General features: G+C 40.6%; 1 protein-coding gene across 2 annotated transcripts in view; it reads left to right on the forward strand.

The window, feature by feature from the left end:
• Positions 1-26,425, forward strand: part of znf385c (zinc finger protein 385C) — a 165,288-nt gene that overhangs the window by 36,852 nt on the left and 102,011 nt on the right. For both annotated transcript variants that reach the window (XM_077494978.1, XM_077494974.1), the window contains exon 2: positions 17,142-17,432. In XM_077494978.1, coding sequence (XP_077351104.1) covers positions 17,144-17,432 — 289 coding nt within the window. In that variant the 5' untranslated portion in view covers positions 17,142-17,143. The remainder of the gene's footprint in view (positions 1-17,141; positions 17,433-26,425) is intronic.

Genomic DNA, 26,425 nt, shown 5'->3' on the forward strand with positions numbered 1-26,425 from the left:
AGAATTTTGTCATCAAAAAGCCTTTGTAAAGATCAAACAGCACAGTTGTCAATGTTTTTTGTAAACATCAGTCTTCAATTAAATGTCAAAGACAGTATAGTAACATTTAGTATTACATACTTTGACACATTATTTACACAACATATACTTTAAACAACATATACATTAATAAACGAAACGAAACATATACTCAAATATAAACACAACACTTTTGTTTTTGCTTCCATTTTTTTTTATCATGAACTCAAAGCTCTAAAAACCTTTATTGCAAAAAATCTCTCCATTTCTCTCAAATATTGTTCACGAACCAATCGAAATCTGTGATAGTGAGCACTTCTCCTTTGCCAAGATAATCCATCCCACCTCACAGGTGTGCCATATCAAGATGCTGATTAGACACCCTGATTTGTGCACAGGTGTGCCTTTGACTGCCCACAATAGAAGGCGACTCTGAAAGGTGCAGGGGGCGGGGGGTGTCTGGCGACTCACCCCGGGTTTTCACTGGATGCGGTTGCGGTGCGGTGCGTCTTGACTGCGTGCTCCGGACGGGTCAATTTTTTTGTCAATCCACACCGCACAGCTGCGGTCCGGCAGCTCCGTCGCCGCCCACTTCCCAACGTGTCTCGCGGGACCGCGCGCGCGCGATCATGTGGCATTTCACAACGAGAGGTGGACTTCTTTTGATTTAACTTTTTCTTCTTCTTCTGCTATGAGATTCCATGCAGCATCCTTTTTTTGGTTGTCCTTGTAAAGTATATTAATAACGAGAGTCGGGTCAGTGCGGGTCCACTCTTTATTTCTGTCTTCCCCGTCCGGCTGCCGCTCAGTACGGCAAGCGAGACGGGCACAACAAGCAATCGCGAACATCAAACTCACAATACATTACAGTCCTTATAAAAAGGATGTGCCGTGTCATATATTATTTTGTGGTTTTCCACCTCCAATATAAACCTCTCCTCGTCCATGTTCGCTGGTGTCTAAACCGTGAATGAGCACATGGCCCGGCGACGCCCACGTCACGTTTTGCTGAAAAACTTGCGAAATAGGAGCTGGCGAGTGTTTTATTCTGAAAGGTAACCGGAAATTTATTTTGAAACTGCCTCGGTCTTCCTGTCCCGCTCGATGTGTTTTGTGCTAGCTTGCCATTTGCCGGAGGCCTACCGCTGCGGCGTCCGGCAAAAATAGAAAATAGGTCTATCCTTGCGGAAGGCTTGCGGCACGCCGCAGGCCTTCCGCAGTCGACACGCAACGCACCCGCAAGCGGTGTAAACTGCACCATTCGAATGAATGGAATCTAATTGCTTGCGTCGCCGGACCGCACCGCAACCGCACCGCAACCGCATCCAGTGAAAACCCGGGGTTAGAGGCACACCTATGCACTAATCATGGTGTCTAATCAGCATCTTGATATAGCACACCTGCGAGGTGGGATGGATTATCTCGGCAAAGGAGAAGTGCTCACTATCACAGATTTAGACTGGTTTCTGAACAATATTTGAGAGAAATTGTGATATTGTGTATCTGGAAAAAGTTTTATATTTTTGAGTTCATCTCAGTGTGCTGCGTCTATATTTTTTTTGAGTGTAGTAGATATTTTGTGAAACATTTACAAGTGCCTTTAATGAACCTAATGTCGTTTTAATAATTAAAGCTGCTCTTTGTAACGTTGCACAAAAATATCTTTACAATAGCCTTTTTATATGTCCATTGATGACTGAATTATTTTGTAATTCATAGATTAACACCTTAGCTGTTCACAATGGGCAATCCTGCAAGCCTCTGGCTAATAGTTTTCAGGCTGAATTCTGGTTTAAATTTCCCACCCTCTGTCTGCGGATGTGATGCCTTGTGCGCATCACGTATGTGAAGAAACGTGTGTGCAATTTCATTTTTTTGGCCACATATGGCAGTAGTGATTCAAAATTGAATTTTCAGCATTCAGCAGCTTTAACATAATTTTGAGTTTGCCAGGAACTTAAAGCTACTATATGGAGGATTTCCCAAAAAAATATCTTAACAATAGCCTTTTTACTTGACCATTTATCACTGAAACATGTTCTAATTAGTAGATCAACATCTTAGCTGTTCACAATGGGTACTCCTACAAGCCTCTGGCCAATATTATTTAGGAAGCGCCCGGTCCGAATCCTTCGAATTTCCCGCCCTCTGTCTGCGGGATGTTACATCATGTAATAGAACAGAATGACTTTATGAAGAACAGACGTTCCATTCCGCGGAGTTTCAATCAGGCTAAATGTTGCCTTATTTTCCTCCGTGAAAACAGCCTATTGTAGCTACATTATGCTAACGGAATGTGAACGGTACTACTGAATGGCGATAACATTCACGGCCGTATCACACTAAGTAGTGAATGGGTCTATATGTTTTTCACAATCATCAATTTCCATAACTGACAGCCCACCTTTCGGCTAATGCACAATGACGCTAGCCTGGGGGCGACATACACTAATAATGACTAGAATCAGGTTGACGTCCGTCGAGCGGGGTGACTACAATATGTAACTGCATATTAACATCGGAATGAGGTACAATTAATTGACGTAATTTGCACATCGTTTTGGAGTACAGCACAGGACTGGACTTCGACCGACTATTGCAATATGATCTGCACGTCCCGTGGACATCAATTGTTTAGTGCGGATCGAGAGTCTCATTCTGTGAGAGCCAGCTTTGTATAACATTATAAAACTTCTTACCTCTGAAAACATAGTTTAATTGGATATGAAGAGCCCAGTCTTCAGTATTGAGGTCGTACACGTACGAGTGTGCGCAGCGTGTACGAGCGTGCAGTTTGTTTTCGAGCCACAGGTGGCAGTAGCGATTTGAAATTTTAAATCTTCCATATAGCTGCTTTAACGTGTACGCTTTATTTTTTAACTTTAGACAATTTAGAGCCTTCTGTGAACCTAACATGTCTTTTTATGTTATTCTTAAATATTAACGGCAGTTAAGTGATCAATGAATGTACTATAAGTATTTTTGTAAACCTGGAAAAAATGCACTCCTTAACGAACCTAAAATATGTGAAGACAATTTAGAGTCATCAATGAACCTAATATACTCGTTTTCGCATACTGTACATGAAAACATTTTTACGAAAACTTTCAAGGAATGTCAAAAACATCAAAAACAATTTGTTTACATAATCATTTAGACCATTTAGAGCAGTGGTCGAGGGCCGGAGTCCTGCAGGTTGTGGATGTTTCTCTTTTCCAACCACGGTTATTTTATTTAACGAAAACTAACGAAAAAAATAAAACTAAAACTAAAATTTAAAAAAACAATTTCATGAACGAAATAAAATAAAAACAAAAATGCTTTTTAAAAAAGAAAAACTAGCTGAAACTACATTTTGTATTTACAAAACTAACTAAAACTAACTTCGGTTTAGTCTTCGTTATTAATTGAATGCGACTTTAAGTATATTTATTTCAATATTAACCGGAATAAGGATGTTTGAAAGTGTGTCACACAGAAGTGACGTCATCTAACAGCAGCCCACTAGCTAAGAAATGTGTTACTTTTTTCATTTTACCATGGTGTTTATTAAATATTACGCACAAGTAGTACACTTAAAAAAATCCTAATACTGAAACTAACAAAAACTAAGCATTTTTAAATCACTAAAATTAATAAAAACTAAGAGAACCACACTGAAAACTCATTAAGAATAATAAAAAAAAAAACTCAAAACGAAATAAAAACTAACTAAACTGAAAATTCCAAAACAATAATAACCCTTTTTCCAACACACCTGACGCTCATCAGCAAGTTCTGCATAACCCTGATAACGATCCTGTTCATTGGAACAGGTGCGTTGAAGCAAGGAAACATCCAAAACCTACAACCTCTGAGTTTGGTCACCACTGATTTAGAGCCTTCAACGTTTGCATTTTTTGTAAACTTCTAAGGCAATTCTTCAACAAACATTTTTGGTATAGAACAAAAAAATATAGCCATTAATTAACAAATCGGGGGACATGGTGATTGAGTGGTTAGCACGTCCGCCTCCCAGTTCTGAGGACTCCGGTTCGAGTCCAGGCTCCGGCCTTCCTGGGTGGAGTTTGCATGTTCTCCCCGTGCCCGCGTGGGTCTTCTCCGGGTACTCCGGTCTCCTCCCACATTCCAAAGACATGCATGGCAGGTGAATTGGGCGCTCCAAATTGTCCCTAGGTGTGCTTGTGAGTGTGTGTGGATGGTTGTTCGTCTCTGTGTGCCCTGCGATCGGCTGGCAACCAGTCTGCCCAGAGCCAGCTGAGATAGGCGCCAGCAACCCCCGCGACCCTTGTGAGGAGTAAGCGGTCAAGAAAATGGATGGATGGATGGATGGATGGATGGATGGATGGATGGATGGATGGATGGATGGATGGATGGATAATTAACAAATCTACCGATTGGCCGATATATTTTAGTAAACATTTGACAATATGGTCTTCAACAAAACTGCTGAACACATTCATGCAAGCATCAATTCAAGTTTGTGCCTCTCAGGAGCAAAAAATCTGATTGTGTACGTCTGGTCTCAAGTGGGCTCATGAAGATGATTGCGTCCACGCTGTGGTCGCGAGCATCCTTTGACTTCCCGTTGTGCGAGAATCCCGTCGGATGTCTCTGATTCATTGCGGCGCGTTTGATTTATTGACCTGCAATCATCTCACAACGTCATGTTGTCGCTTCACTGCAGAAAGGCTAAATGTCTTTGGTATGTTTAGCGAGACAGGCTGTAAAATAAAAAGTTAATGTTAGGCCTGCACTTGTCAGTCCGCATTACTGCGACTGGACCTCAGGCTTCTCCGTGTTGACGCCACCGGTGGCAGATGTCCTTCATGCCGCGTCTGGAAGGGAATACTTCAAGCGTACGCCAAAAAAAACAAACACTGGCATGACTTTGAAAGCCGCCGGCATTTCGGCCAGCTCCTCGCCAGGGATGAATTATAATTGGTTTAACTTAAGCATCTTTTAGTCACAAGAGTTGTTTGGATTTGACCAGCTGTGTCAGGTGCTTGCGCAATCAGCCTAAGAATGGGCCCAAAGAATGAAAAAAATAAATAAATAAACTTTTGTGTGTGGCCATACTCGAGGGTTTGCCCCTGTCTAAGTATATCCAGTGTTGGACGGAACCCCTCCCTGTATATCTGTGGTTACTCCTTATGGGCAGTTCCCCACTAAGAGTTTGCGGTTCCATGTGAACATGCTCTGTTTTCCTGCTAACTTTAGCTAAAGGAACAAGAATGTTTGATGAGCGAGAGAACTGGATTTTTATTATTATTATTTTTTTGGGTGGTTGAAAAAGTGGTAAGCCAATTATGAAAGCAAGGCCGTTTTACGAGGCACGATTGAGGGCGGGATAATAATATACACTCTTAACTCATTGGTTTCCAACTATTTGTCAAGTGTATATATTTGTACATTGACGCCAGCTAATGTTTTAAAGAGAAAACATTTCAATAGACTCAACTCAACTCAACTTTATTTATAAAGCGCTTTAAGAACAGACATTGCTGTATACAAAGTGCTGTACATGAAACACGGTTTGCCGTAAAGAACAAGATAACAAAACAAGAACAAAGCAAATATTTTGAAGTGCATATACAAGTAAATAAATTTTACATCAGTAAATTAGTAGGCAAGTGAAAATAAATAAATAAATAAATAAATAAATAAATAAATAAATAACAAATTCATTCACACCACAAAACACCAAATCAATGTTAAGTCTCATGGTGAGCCAAAAGCCAAAGAATACAGATGTGTTTTAAGATGTGTTTTTAAAGAGGATAAAGAGGGGCATTGCCTAATATTTTGTGGAAGGTCATTCTAAAGGGTGGGACCGGCAACTGCAAAGGCTCGATCCCCTCTAAGCCTCCGCTTTGTCCTCGGTACCTCCAATTTTGTCTGGTCTGCTGACCTGAAGCACCGGGCAGGTGCGTAGGGGTGCAAAAGCTTAGCAGTTGGGACACGGCCATTTAGAGATTTGAAAAGAAATGTAAGAATCTTAAAATGGACTCTAAATTTCACGGGCAGCCAGTGAAGAGAGGCCAGGATAGGGGTTATGTGCTCCCTCTTACGGGCACCAGTTAGGAGATGAGCAGCAACATTTTGGACAAGCTGGAGACGGTTGAGGGAGGCCTGGCTGATTCCAAAGTAAAGTGCATTACAGTAATCCAGCCGAGATGTAACGAAGGCATGGGTTACAGTTTCTAAGTGCTGCTGAGATAGAAGTCTTTACCTTAGCCAGCTGCCTAAGATGGAAAAAAAACTGCATTTGACAACAGCAGCAATTTGCCGATCCAGTTTGAAGTCACTGTCCATCTTAACACCCCAAGTTTGAGACTGGTGGCTTTCGATAGTGTGCCAGAGGGCCCAAGTCAGCAGGATGAGAAGGGCCACTGGGACCAAAGACCATAACTTCTGTTTTCTTTTCATTGAAATTCAAGAAATTTAAAGCCATCCAGGCTTTGATTTCTTCCAGACTGGACAAAAGAGGCCTCAATGAGAAAACGTCCTTATTTCTAAGTGGGACATAGATCTGACTGTCATCCGCATTGCAATGATAAGACGCTTTATATCTCACACTCAAAGAAAGTGTTTGGAGAAAATATTTTGGATGTTTTAAAAAAGAAAGTTCACTAGGTTCATTGATTTGATGACTTGTCTTTGATGCATATGAAAAGTTGCATGGCGGAGACTGTAAATTGGCATTGATGTGTACAAGACATTCAAGATTTGATATTAAGGAACTGAACTCATCCATCCATCCATCCATTGTCTTAACCGCTTGTTCCTCACAAGGGTTGTGGGAGTGCTGCAGCCTATCCCAGCCGGGGTACACCGTGAACTGGTTTGCCAGCCAATCGCAGGGCACACAGAGACCAACAACCATCCACACTCACAAACACACTTAGGGACAATTCATAGCACCCAATTAACCTGCCATGTATGTCTTTGGAATGTGGGAGGAGACCGGAGTACCCGGAGAAGACCCACACAGGCACGGGGAGAACATGCAAACTCCACCCAGGAAGTAAATTGCAGCATGCAGATGCCATAAAACACTGAAACGAAGCAAAGTCTCATGCTGAGTCAAAGACCAATGAATAGAAATGTCTGACAAAAACCACGATAAATGAAATTTTGCCCGTATCGTAAGGTGTTAAATCCAACCTACGAAGAAAGGCACCTGCTCGCCACTTGCAGATAAAAGGGGTTGGGTCACAGAGTCATTCCTTCGGACATACCGATAGTTACCTACAGAAATGGCGTTTGGCTTTGTAATGTTGCTAATGAACTTTTGAGTTGAATAAATGCACACAGAACTACACCATTGTTTTTCGTTTGTCTTTTAGATTTCATGATGAACTGCCACTTTTAAGTGACAAAAAATATTCTGAGCACTTTTGGTGCTGTCACGACTCACGCTACTGTTCAGCCTGAAGAACATTAGATTTAGGTTGAAGAATTGTGCCCCCCCCCCAGAAAAAAAATCAAATGCCCCCCCTGTAATTTCTTTCTGCAGTCGGGTCTGTAACTATATGTAGTTTACCTGTGCATGTATTGTATGCATGTCATACAGTATGAGGACTAGTCCATGTAGGTCGAACAGTCTTCATCAATGTGTCACTACAGTCTTCGTTCGGTGATGTGCTGTCATTACTTTTGTGTTGTGAGGTTGCCACTGTGATTGTCCTAACGAGCACAATCTCGCTGAGCCTGCAGGTAGATAACACGTATCCAGCTTGCTATGACAACACTACGACCTCATTCTGCCCCCCTAGCACCAAAGTCAATCAAAAGCAGTGGCACACTTATTGATGTGTCTTCCTCTATTGTCTTTTTATGTGCACAGTGTGTATGTGTGTGCGTGCGTTAACTATCATCCAGGTGTGTTGTTATGGGGGTAAACTGCTCCTATAAGCAGTAATGGGGAAAATGGTTTTGTCATACACTGTAGGCTTAATGCAAAATAAAAACATACCCGTGTATTCAATTAACCGATGGAATGAATGGCGTGTTGCATTGTAATCTGAAAGTACACGGGCATAGAAACAGGAATTCAGAACTTTCTGCCAAGTCAGGAACATTAAATGGGATGCATGAACGTCTGTTTGTTGATTTCATGTTTTACTGTTAACACTTTGACTTATTTTTACACTTGTATACCGGTTGAAGTGATTCCTAAATGTGTGTGCAGTAGATGGGCGGGGCTACTCTTCAAGGTGGGCTTGTGGTTACAGCTGCTTGGAGTCGAGGGAGACGGGGGAATTTCTTGTGTATTTTCGGATGTGGTCGCCACAGACGCCGTATCGTAAATGTTTTCTTTTTTTATTGCACAGCTTTGCAGAGTCATTGACAACTGCCGTGTCAGCCATCCTCATAGTTTCAAGACTACTACGGAATTGACATACAAAAGAAAAACAAATTACAACATGAGAAGAAGTCATACTCAAATGATTATGAAGTTGTATTTTTCAAGCATCAAAGTGTACTGGTTAAAGTTACATTGTGTAGTTTGCCACTTTCATACTCACGACCGCCACCTCTGGCCTAAAGCCTAACTGCAGCCTCTGTGTCGAGCTCGTGCGAGTACATACACTTGAATAAACTCTTCAATTTTTCCCAGTTTTCTTGGAGCCAGAGATGGAGTTTGGGCTGTGCTCGGAGCTGGCCTCTACTTGTATTTTTCAGTTTCCATCCCATTTGTGTCATACACTTGTTACGTTACGACATGTCCGCGGGCACAAGCATGATGTCACCCTCCACCACTACACCCCTTCCCACCCATAAACACTCCAACCACAAGAAGTCAGGGCTCTTTGAATTCAACTGGACATTGGTGGAGCATGCATGATGGAGAAATTCTTTAACGTTAACATTTAAATTTCACAATGCATCTTTAAGATAGAAACATGCATTTTCTGAGACAGAAAAAAGTTGTATTTTTTTCAGGGTAAAAGTCTTATAAAAAAAATCAAATAAAATAAATAGTCATATTTGGGGGGAAAAGTCTTGTTATGAATAAAGTTGTTCAGTATATGCGTATGAGAATGAAGTTACAAAAAAACAACTGTATACTTTCTGTATAAAAATTAGCATTATTCAACATTAAAAACATAATAATGCGAAAATAGTCATATTTTGTTTTAGATAAAAAGTTGAAACAATACAATACAGTACAATAAATTATGTGTTTTAAAAACAAGTTGTAATCATTTACAAGTTTTCACAATTGTTAACACACAGAAATCTAAACTTTGGGACAATTGGCACAACCTTAACTTCATGTACCAATCGCTCGACCCGAATTGTCACTACTTCACACTCCCTTATGACTCCCTTAGACTCTGACTTTTCGTACTTTATACTCTGACGCCAATTGCAAATCACCTTGTTGTCTCAACACTACACACAATTCTCAGTTATTGCACACACCTCTCATGTAAAAGCTCAAGGCTTCAACCAACAATACATTCTGCAGTCAATTGCACATTAACTTCTTGTCAAAACACTCCATGCAATGTTGTGTTGTTACACACACTTCTCATGTGACATCTCAGTGGTATCATCTAGAGCCTCCTCCTCTGTTTGGTGAATGGAGAACATGGAAGAGAGCAACCTGAGAAGGAGAAATGTAAGAGTGAGTGGAGGACAGAGAGTAGTAGTAAGAAGGTGGAGAACTATTTTATCCAATGAGATTTGGGGCACTGTGATAGACCATGTACTGAGCCATGGTGTGAGCATGAGGGAGGCTGGCTTGAGGGTCTTGCTGCTGGCCTTCCTTGAGGACTTCCACGAACAACTTGTACCACCAGATCACATTGATGATCCATAAAGATTTACTGTAATTATGTTGTCATCTGGGACAACGCGAGTTTCCACCGGGGTCTGCTTGTACGTCAGTGGTTCCAGGACCACCCACATTTTAGAGTGTGATTCCTCCCAGCATACTCTCCATTCGTCAACCCCATAGAGGAGTTCTTTTCTGCTTGGAGGTGGAAGGTGTATGAGCGAAACCCCCAGACTCAAGTCCCACTTGTCCAGGCCATGGAAGAAGCCTGTGGTGACGTCAGCCTTGAGCCCATTCAGGGATTCATACGCCACTCAAGGCGGTTCTTGCAGAGATGTCTAAATAGGGAGAACATCGCCTGTGATGTGGACGAGGCCCTTTGGCCTGACAGAAACCGAAGGCATCATGATGCTTGATCAAGGTTATTCCTCAGTCATGCTCAAAAATAAAACATTTTTGGCTGCGCATTTGTATGCTGTTTTAAGTTTGTTTGATGAAAAAAGTAGGCTCGACTCAGTCATTTGTACAAATGGAGAAATATCTTATTTTCCAAAATCATTGTCATTCATATGGTGTGTTCCATTTTACAATAGTGTTTTCAAATTTGCACTACAATGTGCTGTAAATACTTGGTAGTGTGCAGCAAAAGCTTAGTTGTGTGTGCTCAATGAATGCTATGTGTCATTGGAAAGTACGGCTGTGTGTACCAAATGAAAACACGAGTTCCATTTTGTGAACACAACGTAGAGATTTGATGGCAAGAGTCTTCTTGCAAAGGGAGTATCAGGTTTAGCATTTTGTGTGTGCAGTATTGAGAAAACCGTTATTGTATTGAGAAACGTGTGTTGACAATCGTGAAAAACTGTAAGAAATGCCTTTTTTTTTTTAAAGATAAAAGTACTTCATTCTGATGATAGTCATGTTAGTAGTAGACAAAAAGTTCAAATATGATAATAAAGTCATATATTAATATATAAATAGTATAAATATTACAAGAAATGACATTTTGAGTTTCTTAAAGAAGTTATATAATGAGAATAAAGTCATATCTTTATGATATAATATAATATTACAAGAGTTAGATAAAAAAACAAGTTTTAATAATACAATATTTGGATTTTTTTTAACAAGTTGAAAAACCTTGCTAAAGTCATTTTTTTTTTTTTTGATAAAATTAAGTTTTATGTTTTATTAACTGCGTAATTTTTGAAATTATGTTTTAGGATTAAGAATTCCTGTTTATCTTATTATTTTTCAAGAAAAAATAGAATAAAGTCATGTTTTCTTAGATAAACATTTGGCATGATAAAAGAAGATTGTTGTATTGTGTGCCTTTAATAAAACAAGATTGAAATTCTGAATATTAAAGGAAGGCTCCTTTAATTATACATGTATGGCTTGATTGGCAGTAAATAGTTAGTATAGCTACGAAACATGCATAAGAGCTGAAGAATACACTCCTATATTGATTTATTTAACTTTTTTCAACATAGAAGTACTTCCGTGTTGCAACGCCCCCAAGTGGTGACGTCACTAGTGTGTATACTCGCTTGGGGAACAGTAGTTCACGCAGACATAACAACGAGGAAGACACAAACGTCAGTTATGCCTTACTGTATTGCAAAATTTTGCAAGGCATCGGCAAGGAAAAACCCGCGAGACCCCCCCCAAAAAAAAAAAAAAAAAAAAAAGCTACTTGAGTAGACAATGGTTTGTTTGCTAAGTGCTGTCAACCTCCCGAAGGACAAGCAGGCGTGCGCGCAGCGAACATTTCAGGCATGAGGACTTCGAATATATGTTACAATTTGAGATGGGGTACGCCACACGCCTAATACTAAAGCCCAACGCAGTACCGAGTATCTTTAAAGAACCAGACGTGGGAAATAATCAAGCCGATGGAGGAGCCGCAACTGCTAGCAACACGGAGCCTTCACTCTCACAACAGCCGGCACAATTCGAGGTCTCCCTACAGCCACTGAAAGATCTCGGAGAAGCGAAGCAAATTTAAAGCGAAAGGTAGGCATGTTTCGGGGGTGGGGGGGCATTGGTTATTATACTGCACGGACTGTTTTATTTCATAATTCATTTGAAGGTGGCCAACGCAGGGGCACGTCGGCACGTTACCGTAATGCACAGTATTAACAATCGTTGGGGCGGCTGGCTTGACTTCGTCTTTTCGAGTGGCGGCTGGCCTGACCGCAGTGGGACGCTACGCAAAAAAGAAAAAAAAAACAGCTAGGGGAGGTTGGGTGCTGTAACGACGATACATTTAATTTGACTATTTTTTCTTTTTCCTGAAATATTTCGTCAGTTCCACACGTTTTGCATTGCTCGTACTGTGTGTCACATTACCTGTTGGATATTTGCTCCTCCAAGACTTTTCTTCTTCACATCTTTCATCGCAACCAAAGCTATCCTGAGAATGTCTATTTAGTATTGCCATGTTGAATGTCTGATGTTCCAGGATGCAGTTGAGATTGTCCGCAAGGAACCCATCCTCGAGTTTTTTCATTTCTAGACAGCACACATTCATTTCACATCCAAGGCAGACTTTCCTTCGGTAGTGTTATTTTGTCGTGTTGGCTCGAAGCGATAAGGTTTAATCCTTCCGGGTTTGACGCTAGATGCACGGCTGCGTTGCATAGTGCTTCCATAGTGTAGCGTTTACACACTAGTGACGTAAACATCCGGGTTATTTAGTCACGTGTAACAAACATGCCGGCGTTCGATTCATTTTAACAATGGTTTAAAAGTTATTAAATGTACATAAAAAAATAATCACGTCACCAAATTAATTATTGAAAAAGTAGCAACTTTTTGCTGCTAAAAATGGATCAATAAGTAAAGTGTCCCTTTAAGTTGTATTTTACGTATTAGATAAAAACTTTATTTTTCAAGATCCTTTTAATATTTTCTGTAATAAAATGTCATATTCTTAGTGAAATAAAAAATGTAATTTCCAAAAATGAAGTTCAATTTTTAAACACTTTAATTAAACTTGAACAGAATTAATAAAGGTTTCATGGTGGCACACTGGAAAAATTGTTTCAAATCATCACCATGAAAGTTTGAATTAGGACAACTTTTGGACACTGCCTCTCAATGTTATTTTTACGTGCACACAGTTATGCTTACATAACATTGAATGATATACATTATCGTGGCTATTAAATAAAATGATAGCCCTACAGTAGACATAAAATGTATGATAGACTGTAGATTTTTAGATGTGAAAGGAATGTTTCAGTAGGCACTACAGTATATTTCCTCCATATATTCCGTTCTTTACGTCATTTGAGGCTCTCCCCCATAACCGCTGTATTTCCGGGGCATCTTGCCGAGTTGCCCGTCGGGCGTGTGCGTAGGTTTGCGTGGTTGAAGACCACAGAGATGTTCCGAATTCGCTACCAGCTTTGCACAAAACATCTGATGGGGCCTCTTGCCTGCTCCCACATTGGCAACGGGAACCGTTCATGGACGCTGCCTGCCCTAATGTCTTATTCAGCACGCGTGTGTGCATGTGTGTGTGTGGTTGTGGTATTTACGTAAATAACTCAGAAATGCAAAAGTATTTCAGGGACCTTTTTTCCCCCCTTTGCCTAGACAGACAACCGCCTACTGGGGCAGATTTACAATATGTATATCTATTTTTTCAGCAAACAAAAAAACAAAAAAACAAAAAACATGGAAATGTTATCATATAAGAAGGTCACACTATCATGAGAATAAACCATTAATCGTTCACATAATGTGGGGAAAAAGATGTACTATTTTACGTGAATAGTCTTTTTTTTTTTAGATACATTTTTTTTTAAGCTATAATATTTGTTTTACTGCTTTAAAGCCATATTACACGAATAAATTAGTATCTTTGAGTCAATAAGTATTTTTTTCTTCCGTAGGATCTATTTTTTTCAAGACACATTATTACAATGGTTTTTTTCATTATGAAAAGTAGCCTTTTTGTTGTTGTTGAGAAAAACATATAATGCTATTACGTGACTAAGGTCAGATGTTTCAAGAGAATTGTCATAAAAGTTTCAAGTTTAAGAAGTCGTAATTTACCAGAACAAGTCACAGTATCCAGAATATATCCATCCATCCATCCGTCCATCCATCCGTCCGTCCGTCCGTCCGTCCATCCATCCGTCCATCCATCCATCCATCCATCTATCCATCCATCCAGCTATCCAGAATATACTAGTAAGAATAACTCTTTTTTTTTTTTTCCCCTACAGACAAAAAAATAAATAAATAAATAAATAAATAATTTCAACATAAAGAGTATGTTTTCTTCTGGATGAAACGTACTAGAACAAAGAAAGAACAGGTTAAAACACTTCCTTCCGACAAACAAAGGAATCCTGTAGCAGAGGAACAGTATAAAGCACATAAAGGAACCACAAATGTCCAAAATGTCTTTGTTTTACACAAGATGTCTTGAAGAGCTACCAAAGATGTCAATATCTGATGAATGGGCTTTGTTTATGTTTACATTTAGCATATGACATTTGTATAGCTATTAAATATTTATTATTAAACAACAGTTAAATACATAGTGATAAAAAGTAGCTTACTAAAATTACTAAGGGATGTACAGTGTAAGATCTCAGTAAAAGATCTCAATCATAGTTTTAAAGCTGGATTTAAAAGTATTTGCACATGAGGCTGACCTCGTTTCTTTTGCAGCTTATTGTATTTATGTGCAGCATAAAATCTAAATGCTGTCTCACCATGTTTGCTTTGAACCTTTGGCTCCACTAATTGACCCGAGTCTGGAGACCCCAGAGCCCCACAGGGTTTAAATACCATTCACATTTCTTTAATGTATTCAAGACTTAGACCACTCAGTATTATTTTTGGGAGACACAATGTTATGCCTGCGATTGGTTGGCAACCAGTCCAGGGTGTCCCCCGCCTACTGCCCAGAGCCAGCTGAGATAGGCGCCAGCACCCCCCCGCGACCCTTGTGAGGAATAAGCGGTACAGAAAATGGATGGATGGACAATGTTATGCTATTACATGAATAAAGTTAAATAAAAAAGTAAAATAAAGTCCTTTAATCAGTGTTTTAGTCAATGAGAGTTTGAACTTGGGCCCTGAGTCCCAATCCACTCATGCACTGTGCTCTATTTTTAAAGGATGAAGAGGGGTCACATTAAAACTCTCTGTCTCCCCCCTGTGGTGCATCCCAGGTTGCACTGCCACTCCATGTTGTACATCATGTATGTTTTGCTTGTGGTGTGTTTGCTGCTGTTGCCTTGTCAGGAACGGGGGTCAGGTTGCACATGCGCAAGCTTGAGGGAAGTGGATCTATTTTAACTTGGATATCAGCTTTTCACACGCAGATTCAGTATCACGTTCACTTGTCAAAATATGATACAGCCATGTCCGTTTCCATTTTAAAGGAGAAAGTCAACTACAGCCTCAAATATACAGTATGTGTCCCATATTAATGACACTTTGATCATTTTAACCCTTTATTATTGGATAAGTTTACACTCAATTGAAAAGAACATGGACATGAAAGACACATATCCTCTAAGTAGCAATGCATGTCACTGAAAATATATTAAAAATAAATAAATAAATAAAAACACACGCACAAAATAATAATAATTTACTAAACTATGGCTTCATGGTTCATGCATATGAAAAAGTAGCGCTACCTGGTGGAAAAAAAATACAAAACTAAAAGCCAGTACAATCTATGATTTTGTGTACTACTAGAAAAAGTCATGATCTTTGAAAAAAAATAAAAACATTTTTTTTTTTTTTTTTTTTTTTTTTTAGAAATAATATTAAAATAAAACGGCGGATAAGTGGGACAGAAAATGGATGGATGGAAGGATGGATGGATGGAAAAATAAAACTATTCTTAAAGATATTTTTTTCTCATCAACAAATTATGATTCTCTTAAGGTTAATAGCGACACACCATTTTTAGTAACAAGGTACTCTTGCAGAAAACAGTAAACGATGTGGCTTTTTGCTGCATGCTTTGAATGGGATAACATAGATATAATAAGCCATAATCCACAAGTGTTAAAGGGATATTTATTTACTTATTTACTTATTTAACTTATTTAACCATTTTTGGCAGTCAAACATTAATATTTTGCCTATAATAAATTTGATATTTTCATTATTTTTCATTTACAATTAGTCCCTTTTTTTCTTTTTTTAACCACACACAAGTTTACTTCATGTAAGCCACATGGGGTCTCCCAGGCGGAGAAGCGAACCCGCGCCAACCGGCTTTAAAAACACATTTTGCAACTTACTATCGACTGAAAATGACATCACAAGGGCTCAGATAACCAATCACAGCTCATCTGTTTTCTAGGTTTGGTCATGTAACATTCACAAGCTGAGCTGTAATTGGTTACCTGAGTCCTTGTGATGTCATTTTCAGTCGACAGCAAGTTGCAAAATGTGTTTTTACAGGTACTATTTGTACATGAAAAATAACAAGTATAAAGTTTTTTATAAACTTTTTATTGCTATAATGGGCTAAATAAGTGAAGTATCCCTATAAAAGTGTGTGTATATATATATATATTCAATGACAATAGTCCCATTTAAAAATAATAAAACAAACAAAAAAACCCAAAACAAAATATTATGATGATAAATTCAGATTTGTCAAGAATAAAGCAATATTTTTTCAAAATCAAAAGCTTTATTTTATTCTAACTAGAGTCTTAATATTGTGATGTTTAACTTGAGATTAAACTTGAGATTGACTTACTTATAAAATTATGACTTTTTCCACTACAAGGCTTTTTCTTTTTTTTCTTTTTTTTTTTAAATACACAGCATTCTCCTACATCAGACAGTAACACAACACTTATTGTTTCAGTAGCATGGCATCCTCACAGAAAACAATAAAAGGTACAACATTTTGCTGTATGCTTTGCATGGAGAAAATGTAGTGCCATATTGTGAAGAGCAGCACTCGTAATCGTAATGTGTGTAAAGGATTGCATTAGTTTGAATTAGTTTGTATTCATATTGCATTTCAAGTTCTTTTGTGAGACTTGTGTTATTTGAGGAAAATTGTATTTCTTAAAGATGAGATTAATTAATATTAACTGATAAGTAATACAGTTAAAGTTGGCATGTGACAAAAAATACAGCTTTAATCTAAAAAAAAAAAAAAAAAAAAAAAAAAAAACAACTCTTAAGATGACATGTATAGGGTATTACTCTTGTCATTTCAGCAGCAAATGGTGGAAAAAAGTACAAGGTGTACACACTGTATTGCTGCATGCTTGGAATGGAAAAAGTAGCGCCATCTGGTGTTGTAAGTGGTATTTTTGCTATTCCCGCCTAGCTATGAAGAGCCCCTTCAACCAATCAACCCCGCCTAACGCCGAGCCGGACCGAACCGATGTGCCCATGGACGACGAGCGCTGCGGCCAGGCGGCGGTAGCGGACGCGCCGCCGCCATCAGGTCGCACTCACAGGCCCAAGAGGGAACGCAAGCAGCGCAGCTACACCATGTGTGACATTTGCAACATCCAGCTCAACTCGGCGGCGCAGGCGCAGATCCACTACAACGGCAAGTCGCACCAGAGGAGGCTCAAGAAGAACAGCCAAGGAGGCAAGGTGGCAAACAACAAAGGTGGGCTTCAACCAGCGCGTGTGTTTTTTGTTGTTGTTGTGGCAAAATATCATTTTTAAAGCTGAATGTTGAATAGCTTGCGTGGATCACCCAATGGAAGTTAAGTTGGATTGTGTCTGCCTGAGGCCTACACACTCTATAGTGAGCGAGTGTGAAGTTAATTTGTGTGAAGTCTATCTTCAGTGGTTGTGTTCCTGAGGAGTGAACATTTTTAATCTGGGAGAATATTTGGTAGGAATAGTGGTTATGAAGCCATCCCCCAAGGCATGTTTTTGAAAATTCATCCGGGACACTTAACGAAATAAAATGTCCCAGTCTTGTTAATCATGAGTACACCCACAAAAAAGTTGCAATAAGACATGCCTGAAAAAACACAGCATGTCAGCCATTTTGATTTACAGTAGCCATATTAGCGTCATTTTGACCATTTCTTTTCTCAAAAGACATTGTAAAGAAATTTAAAGACTCGCCACTGGCTTAGTAGTATAACAGTTTTGTTTTTTTAATGACAATTCCGCCCCTGAAGACAGTTTACTTCAAATTGAGTAGCCATGTTTATCACGAGGAGACCAACATAGTCTCATGAAGCCAATAGTTAGACCAAAACAGTGAATTGGCTTATAGTTGCCATTTTTAGCTATTTTCAAAGTTTGTTCAAATACAAATGCAACCTAGTAATTCTGTGAAGTTGCCTACAGTCATTTTTGAGTGGGGAATTTTATTTACTAGTGGTATCGGCATTTTGGTATCAGTAGCAATTGTCGCAACCAGGAAATGGGCGTGTGTAACGGTTGCTCCGTGATCTGTTTTTTCTTCAGTACAATAAAGTTTAAAAAAACAAAACAAAGAAAGCAGTTTTTTCTTCGGTTGTTGCTTTGGGTCTTTCCGGCGCACTGCTGTTGATATATCGCCTCCATAATGGCCCAATTCTGCAACTGCAGTTAAAATACGTTGCTGCCAAGCTCAATCAATGCAGCTGGAGCGCTGTGTTGAGTGATTATCAGTTGCTCAAGCTGGAGCTGGCGAGCAAATTAGGTGGAGGTGGCCGCCTCCAAATTTTGTACACAGGAAAAACCCTGTAGAAAAATGGATGACACCTAATTGCGAAGAACCTACATTACGCAAGAATGGAACATGAAGGCAAAGTTGTAGTTAACGCGCCCTAAATTTTTCGGACAGTTCGGGCCACTGAGAAACTTCCGCTTAGCACCTTACTTTATATCTTTTGTAGCTTAATATGATGTTAAGTTTTGTTTCTTGTTTGCTTCAATTGCTTTTTATTTTACTTATTATTATTCTTTGCTGTATACAAGATTTGGCTTCACAGTTTTTATTTTCTTATTATTTTATGCATGTTCAAATAAAAAAAATAAACAAAAAAAAAAGCAACGAACTTGGCTAGGTAAAGTCAACTAAAATGTCTCAAGATAGCATGCCCAAAAAGACACAGGAAATCAGCCATTTTTATTTGAAGCAGCCATTTTAGGGTCATTTTGGCCATTTTTCTTCATCAAAGAAATGATTGGTATAGAGGTTTTGACCGATTGTTACCAATTGGAACCACATATACCAGACAGAAGGAAGACATTAAATTGCGAAATACCTAGTATGTGTGTTGGGTGGAGCATGGTGGCAAAGTTTAATGACTTGCCACTGGTTCAGTCGTGCAGCTCAGAATGTTTTGAAGTTTCAGACTGTATAAAGACAATTTCACTAAGCCACATGAAATTTGGTAGGCCTGCCTATAAGTAGACTCTCATGATTCCATGCCTGAAAGAAGTCAGCCATTTTGGTTTGAAACGGCCAGTTCTGGGTCATGTCCAGGGGACTTTCAAAGACGAGCTTGATCTAGATTCTATCCGACTACCGCCAAATTAGAAGCGCGTATACAAAGATACACGGGTGACTAAATTGCCGGACATTTGTGAGTATTCATCCTTATGTGTTATGTTGGCAAAGTTTGACGACTCGCCGTAACCCACACGTTCTCTTGTCTTCTGCTGTTAAATATTAAAACAGCAGATCGACGTGGGCTTGTCTCATCCGAGCGTTCCGTCGGGGGCAGTAGCGCTGCAGGTGATGTAAATGCGCATGTGGTGCCATGTAGCCGTGCTGAACTGATGCCGTGTGCAGATTCTCTCTGACACGCAGTCACAATCGCGCAGCCTTATCTCCACTCACCTTCTGCTGACTCCCCCAGGCTGCACGCCGCCCTGCTGTGTCCTCAGCTCCTCTGCCCCTCTGCTTGCATATATGTGTGTGCGTGTCTGCTTTGGATATTTTTAGAAGTCCTCTGTGGGAAAAGTAAGTAAATAAGTGTTTGTGTCAGCCCACATACTCACCGATGTGTTTATAGATTCATAAATTCCAGCCCAGAAAAGAGGATTTTTCTTTAAAATGTGTGTTTCTTTGAATACGTCGGCGTGTATTGGCTTCCTGCTCTGCCTCACTGAGCTGACAGTACGTCTGGGCTCTTTTTTTTTTTTTTTTTTAAACCCCCTTTCCCTTCTGGCATTGATGCTGGACATGTGCAGAAGCCAGACCCATGAAGACACGTGCACGACAAAGTTGTCCGTTGTCGGTTCACATCCACTAATGTTCAACATTGGTTGTGAACGCCTTGTAAAATGCAGTAATAATTGAAAAAGTGAGTAGAAAAAGTAGTGACACTTTGTAGTAGAGGTTTTTTTTCCCCCTGTTGTGTGGAAAATCATCAAACAAGCACGCTATGAGCTATATTTTGCAATTGATCACTACCCAGCCATCTAGTGTATCCCCAATTCCGATTGGTGTCCCATGGAGGTGTTGTTGTAAAATTGGCCAAAAGTAGTTCAACTTTTCCGCCATTGTTTCACTCCTTCCCCATTTCATTTTTTGCTATTGATGAAGTAAAAAAAAGAAAAAGAAAAGAAATGAAATTACCTGAAAGGGGAATTGGGGGAGGAAAAAGTCTTCCAATGTAATAATGAAGTGATTAAATTGCAGGCGGCAGAAGGTCAGAGTTGACCAAAATGTCACATTGTCTGAGTCACTTATTAAAGTTTTTTTTTTTTTTGCCCTGAGTATCGCTTCTCAGGCTAAATGAACACAGTTTCTTTCCACTAGAAACAACCTTGAAGATGTGTGTTAGCATTAACTCATATCATGTTAGGAGATACAAAACCCCTCTTCCGTTTTGCTAACCCGAAGGCTCCACTCACTACTACTGCTTTGTTGGTTAAAAGCAGGTACTAGTTATTGTTAGATTAGGCTTCTTAATGATTATTAGGGTGGCTTGTGCAAGGCCGTTGTGTCGCTGTGACCTGTCCCAGTTTGGCATCTTACTATCTGCACTCTCGCACACTTATTTACAGGTAGCTAAGACCATCAGGTCAGCTCATTGTCACAGGGGCCTGGGTGAGCCGTGGGCAGCCAAGACAGTATAAAATAGATTAGACCTTCTTCCGCATCCAGCAGAAAAGGCTCCACAGCTGTGACTCGATCTTTCTGGCATTCAGTAAATAGTTCAACTGAGAATATGCAGTCTCCTGGTTGTTATTATTCGTATAGTGAGTATTAAAAATAAAAAGACCGGTGAAAGTTTCCATCAGAACTTTACATTCTAGTACCTGATCTCCCCGGAATTCCACACATGCCAAGCTGATATCATACAGTTAGAATAAACCACTGCTGGTCGCATATTGAACAAGCACGCTACGGAGGCTTACCTTGCTTTCGTTATACACTTTTCACATTGCTCGACAGAGAGCCAGCTGCCATTCGATGTCACTACGCACTGAATGCGTTGCAACGTAAATAACAATGGCGGCATATGTCCAAATAAAGTTTCTACAGAATGTACTCAACTGGAAATGATTTTTCAAAAATTAATCTCACAGTTATGTTAGTAACAACCAAATAAATAATATAGAGCAAACCTGTCATTACAATCAGGGTTCATTTTAAGATTCAGTTAATGTTTCAAATAACAATAAGAAACGCCATTCCACAGTCTTTCTTTTGCTGCAGCATGCAGTTCGTGTCTTGATGCCCTCAGTCTACTGTCATATAAAATCTGTCACCTTACCGTCTACAAATGTGAGAAGTAAATCAGGCGAGCTTCAATTTGCTCTGTTGCTTATCAGCACTTTTTAACTTCTGAGGGTTTTTTTATTTTTATTTTATTTATTTATTTATTTTAACTGTTTCCTCACTGCTGGTTGCTGATTGTAATGTTTGCAAATGCATTGCTCTCACGTATTTTGGAAATGAGAATATTTGGTGAGGCTTTTGTTGATTTGATTTCTCATTTATTTCCTTCTTAGTAGGATAACACAAAAAATACAATACATAACTGATTTCCTCTGAACTTTGTGGTACGTTCATTTACCGAGAACAAAATATTTTACATTTTGGTGGATACAGCAATTTATCATTATTTTTCACCAATTTGAGTCAGCAGAATACAAAAGGCTAAATCCCTTAGTATGAGAATAAATTTGATAAAAATGAACTAATGATGGCTGCAGCTATTGAATATTTTTTTTTTTTTACAATTCACTATAATGCTTATCCCAATGGATTAATCAAGTAATTGGATAAACCATTGATTTTGCATTATTATGTGCATGTTCTACTTTAATATCTGTGACTTTGAGTGTATATGGCTTTAAAGGGAGGGGCCTAGTCTGGTGAGTGACATGGGTGTCAGCAAATGAGTGTAAAATTGCTGGCTGTTAGCCAGCCTGCTTATTGAGTGATTGGGCGTCAGTTGTGGCTATAGAAGTTTGTGATTTTATGTATGTATGTATGTGTACACACTTTATTTTATTTTATTTTATTTTTGTAATTAAATTTCAATAAAACACATTTTATTTTTGTTTTGTTTTGGAATTTCCACTTATTTCACAACTGTTTTTTTTTTTGTTTTTTTTAAGTTTTATAATGATGTGTGCTTTTGACCAAATTTGTATGCTTCCTTTCCTTTGGCTCCGATATAAGTAGGTCATGACTCAATGATCATGGCATCCCATGTTGAGCCCAAATGGGAACCTCAGTTCCAGCACTGTTCTTACCATCCTAGCTGTAATTGTAAATGTGTGCACGTGAATCAGAGTCAAGCCGTTTAGCAGGACCCACAGAGGAGTTATTTATTTCTGATTAGTGTTGTCAGGAACGTTGCAATAAGACTCCCACGTGGCGTATAAATCGGGCCTGGCACACTTGTTCATATGTCGTGTGGACGGAAGCCTCGGTGAGCAGATGATGACATGATGATGGGAAAGAGGCCCGATTTGACCTAGCAAATTGAGCAAAGTGTGGCGTCGTTGGGATCCGCCAAACCAAAAGTGAGAGGGAGGAGGAGAAGGAATTTGCATTTTTTTTCCACGGTCCTCCATATCTCATTTTCCTCTGATGTGTGCACTTTTTTTTGGTTTTTAAATTTGCCGTGCGTGTTAGGCGAGCGCTCGTCATCATGGCCGCCCGTCTGATGCCATCTCCTCTGCCGCGCCGCTGCTTTAATAAAGCGTGACGGATTGGATTAAAGGCGAGGATTTTCTGCATGAATGCATTTGCGCATCTGTGTTTTATTTTTGTGTCGCCTCATGCCATTTTCCCATTCCCCCCCCCCCCCCCCCCCCCCCCCCCCCCCCTCCACGACGACATGAAATGACTTCTCTCGTCACCCCCGCCCCCAGCCTTTGAACTCCAGGTGGATGCGTGAGCTCTATCATTTTATGTTGTTTGATTGGGGGTAATGTCCATGTTGCAGCAGGGTTGATGTCCTTTGTATATCCATCCATCCATTTACTGAACGGCTTGTTCCTTACAAGGGTCGCGGGGGGTGCTGGAGCCTATCTCAGCTGGCTATGGGCAGCAGGCGGGGTACACCCTGAACTGTTTGCCAGCCAATTGCAGGGCACACAGAGACAAACAACCATACACACAGAGAAGCACACTTAGGGACAATTCTGAACGCCCAATTAACCTGCCATGCATGTCTTTGGAATGTGGGAGGAGACCGGAGTACCCGGAGAAGACCCACACAGGCACAGGGAGAACATGCAAACTCCACCCAGGAAGGCCGGAGCCTGGACTCGAACCCGAATCCTCAGTACTGGGAGGCGGATGTGCTAACCAGTCAACCACCGCCCATGTCCTTTGTATTGTTTTATTATTTTTTTTCAACAATACTTTTAGAATTTATGCACTTATCTATCGTGCTGCCAAAGCTGTAGAACGTATTTCATATATGGGAGAATTAACTCCTTTTTGTATTTCATTGCAAATTAAAATAGTCATCATTCATTAACTCATTCAAACCCAAAAATGTATAAATATGCTTAATACTTTGTCCTTCACTCCCAAAAATGTATTTATGTTTTTTTTTTTTTTTTTTTTTATGCTACAAAAGGCTTTGATGCAGCTTCTGACATAAAGATGTTACTTATAGCAATGGTAGTTCTTACAAAAAACGGCCAGCATGTGGCAGCAGAGTATAAGAGATCAGCCAGGACCATGTTGCAACAAGCTCTTTTTGTCAGCGGTTTCACCAGGAATGTGACTATATTCTAATGCTAATTGCTGCAAACGGAAACAGATACAAATACACTGTTTTCTCGTGATGAAAGAAGACTAAATCTTTCTTTTGGCAGGTTCCATATTTTTATAGCAATAGAACAGAATAGGACGGCACCGTGGATGACTGGTTAGCTGGTCCGCCTCCCAATACTGAGGACTCCGGTTCGAGTTCAGGCTCCGGCCTTCCTGGGTGGAGTTTGCATGTTCTCCCCGTGCCTGCGTGGGTCTTCTCCGGGTACTCCGGTCTCCTCCCACATTCCAAAGACATGCATGACAGGTTAATTGGGAGTTCCGAATTGTCCCTAGGTGTCGCTTGTGTGTGTGGATGGTTGTTCGTCTCTGTGTGCCCTGCGATTGGCTGGCAACCAGTTCAGGGTGTACTCCGCATTCTACCCGAAGCCAGCTGGGATAGACTCCAACACCCCCGCGACCCTTGTGAGGAGCAAGCGGTTAAGAAAATGGATGGATGGATTCATGGCTAGAATAGAGTATTCTGTGGGTCTTGCAAAACCAGTCAAAATCCAGTAAAACAACAAAGGGGTTTGCTTCAGGGAAAATGGCTGGGAGGGAATGAGATAATATCAGTCATTAAATCGTTTACATAAAGAAAACGCATACTGTACCCAATGTGAAGCAAACCTTGACCTTAAAACCAACATGTTGAAAAGTGATTTTGGCATAGCCTACAATTGCACCCCTATTCAAAACTCACTACATGTAAACAAAAAGACATGTTGAAGCCGCTGACATCGCTTCAAATGCGACGTGGCTAGCGAGTCCTGCACTTTGCGCCCGACCCACTCGCTTTCCTTCTCCCCTACGTGGCTCTGCTCTGCCCCGGGGAGTGCCCTCTCCGTGACGGCAGGTTCAAACTCTGGGAAAAGGTCGGCGGGCACGCAAGGCCGGCGCACAGGAGATCCGCCGATGCGAGAAATGTGGTGGGAGCAAGCCATGGTGGGGGAAGGGCAGTTCGCTGTGCATTTTCATTTTGCCGGGTCGAGTGCTTTTGGCTGTGGATAAGCTCTTGAAGATGCTTAACCAATTGGATGCTTTGCTAGTTTCCTAAATGTCAGCAAATATCAATAACTTGTGAAACGCTATTCTATTAAATTTGGACTGAGGTCAATATATCAGCTTTTTAATGTCAATGTCTAATGTACAAAAAAAAAAAAAACATACCGCTCTCAAATAACAACCGTCATTTTGCAGCCAGGAAGACAAACTGGGTTAATCTCAATCAACACACACTGACATTTTTAAAAAGTTGACTTTTGAGCCCATTTAAGCTGGAGGTTCCATCTAGCTTGAACTCAGTTGCTAACCAAAACAGCAGCACTCACTCAGGCATGTGAACAGGCACTCAGATGGATTTGAGTGCTTTTAAAGGCTGCATTAATATACCATATTTCCTCAATACTAGTAAACAGTTCTCTGGTTATTCTTCAGCCTAGTGCGTCATCCAGTTTGAACTCAGTTGCTAATCAAAACAGCTGCACCTACCTAGGCACGTCAACAGTCTGAGCTGAATTAATTTATTTTAAAACTTAGTGGCTGGCCAAGCGGAACGCAGCTTCGGCGGTCGCTGAGGTAAAAACTCGGACATTGGAGGAATTCAGCGAGGCCATGATAAACCACTACCAGACGGCTTTGATGAAATTCTGTTCCACCATCCGGCGTCTCAGGAGAGGAAAGCAGTGCACCATTAACACTGTGTATAGTGGAGATGGGGTGCTGCTGACTTTGACTTGGGACGTCGTGAGTTGGTGGGAGGAATACTTTGAAGACCTCTTCAATTCCAGTGACACGTCTTCCTTTGAGGAAGCAGAGTCTGGGGACTATGAGTTGGGCTCTCCTATCTCTGGGGTCGAAGTCTCTGAGGTGGTTGGAAAGCTCCTCGTGGCAGGGCCCCGGGGGTGGATGAGATCCGCCCGGAGTTCCTAAAGGCTCTGGATGTTGTGGGGCTGTCGTGGTTGACACGCCTCTACAACGTCGCGTGGACATCGGCGACAGTGCCTCTGGATTGGCAGACCGGGGTGGTGGTCCCCCTTTTCAAGAAGACTATACCCAACTACAGAGGGATCACACTCCTCAGCCTCCCTGGTAAGGTCTATTTGGGGGTGCTGGAGAGGAGGGTCCGTCGGGAAGTCGAATCTCGGATACAAGGAGGAGCAGTGTGGTTTTCGTCCTGGCCGTGGAACAGTGGACCAGCTCTACACCCTCGGCAGGATCCTCGAGGGTGCGTGGGAGTTCGCTCAACCACTCCACATGTTTTGTGGATTTGGAGAAGGTGTTCGACCGTGTCCCTCGGGGAGTCCTGTGGGGGTGCTTCGGGAGTACGGGGTACCGGGCCCCCTGATACGGCCTGTTCGGTCCCTGTACGACCGTTGCCAGAATCTGGTCCGCATTGCCGGCAGTAAGTCGGATTCGTTTCC

Source organism: Festucalex cinctus, chromosome 1, assembly GCF_051991245.1.
Source record: "Festucalex cinctus isolate MCC-2025b chromosome 1, RoL_Fcin_1.0, whole genome shotgun sequence".
In the NCBI taxonomy this organism is placed as follows: domain Eukaryota; kingdom Metazoa; phylum Chordata; class Actinopteri; order Syngnathiformes; family Syngnathidae; genus Festucalex; species Festucalex cinctus.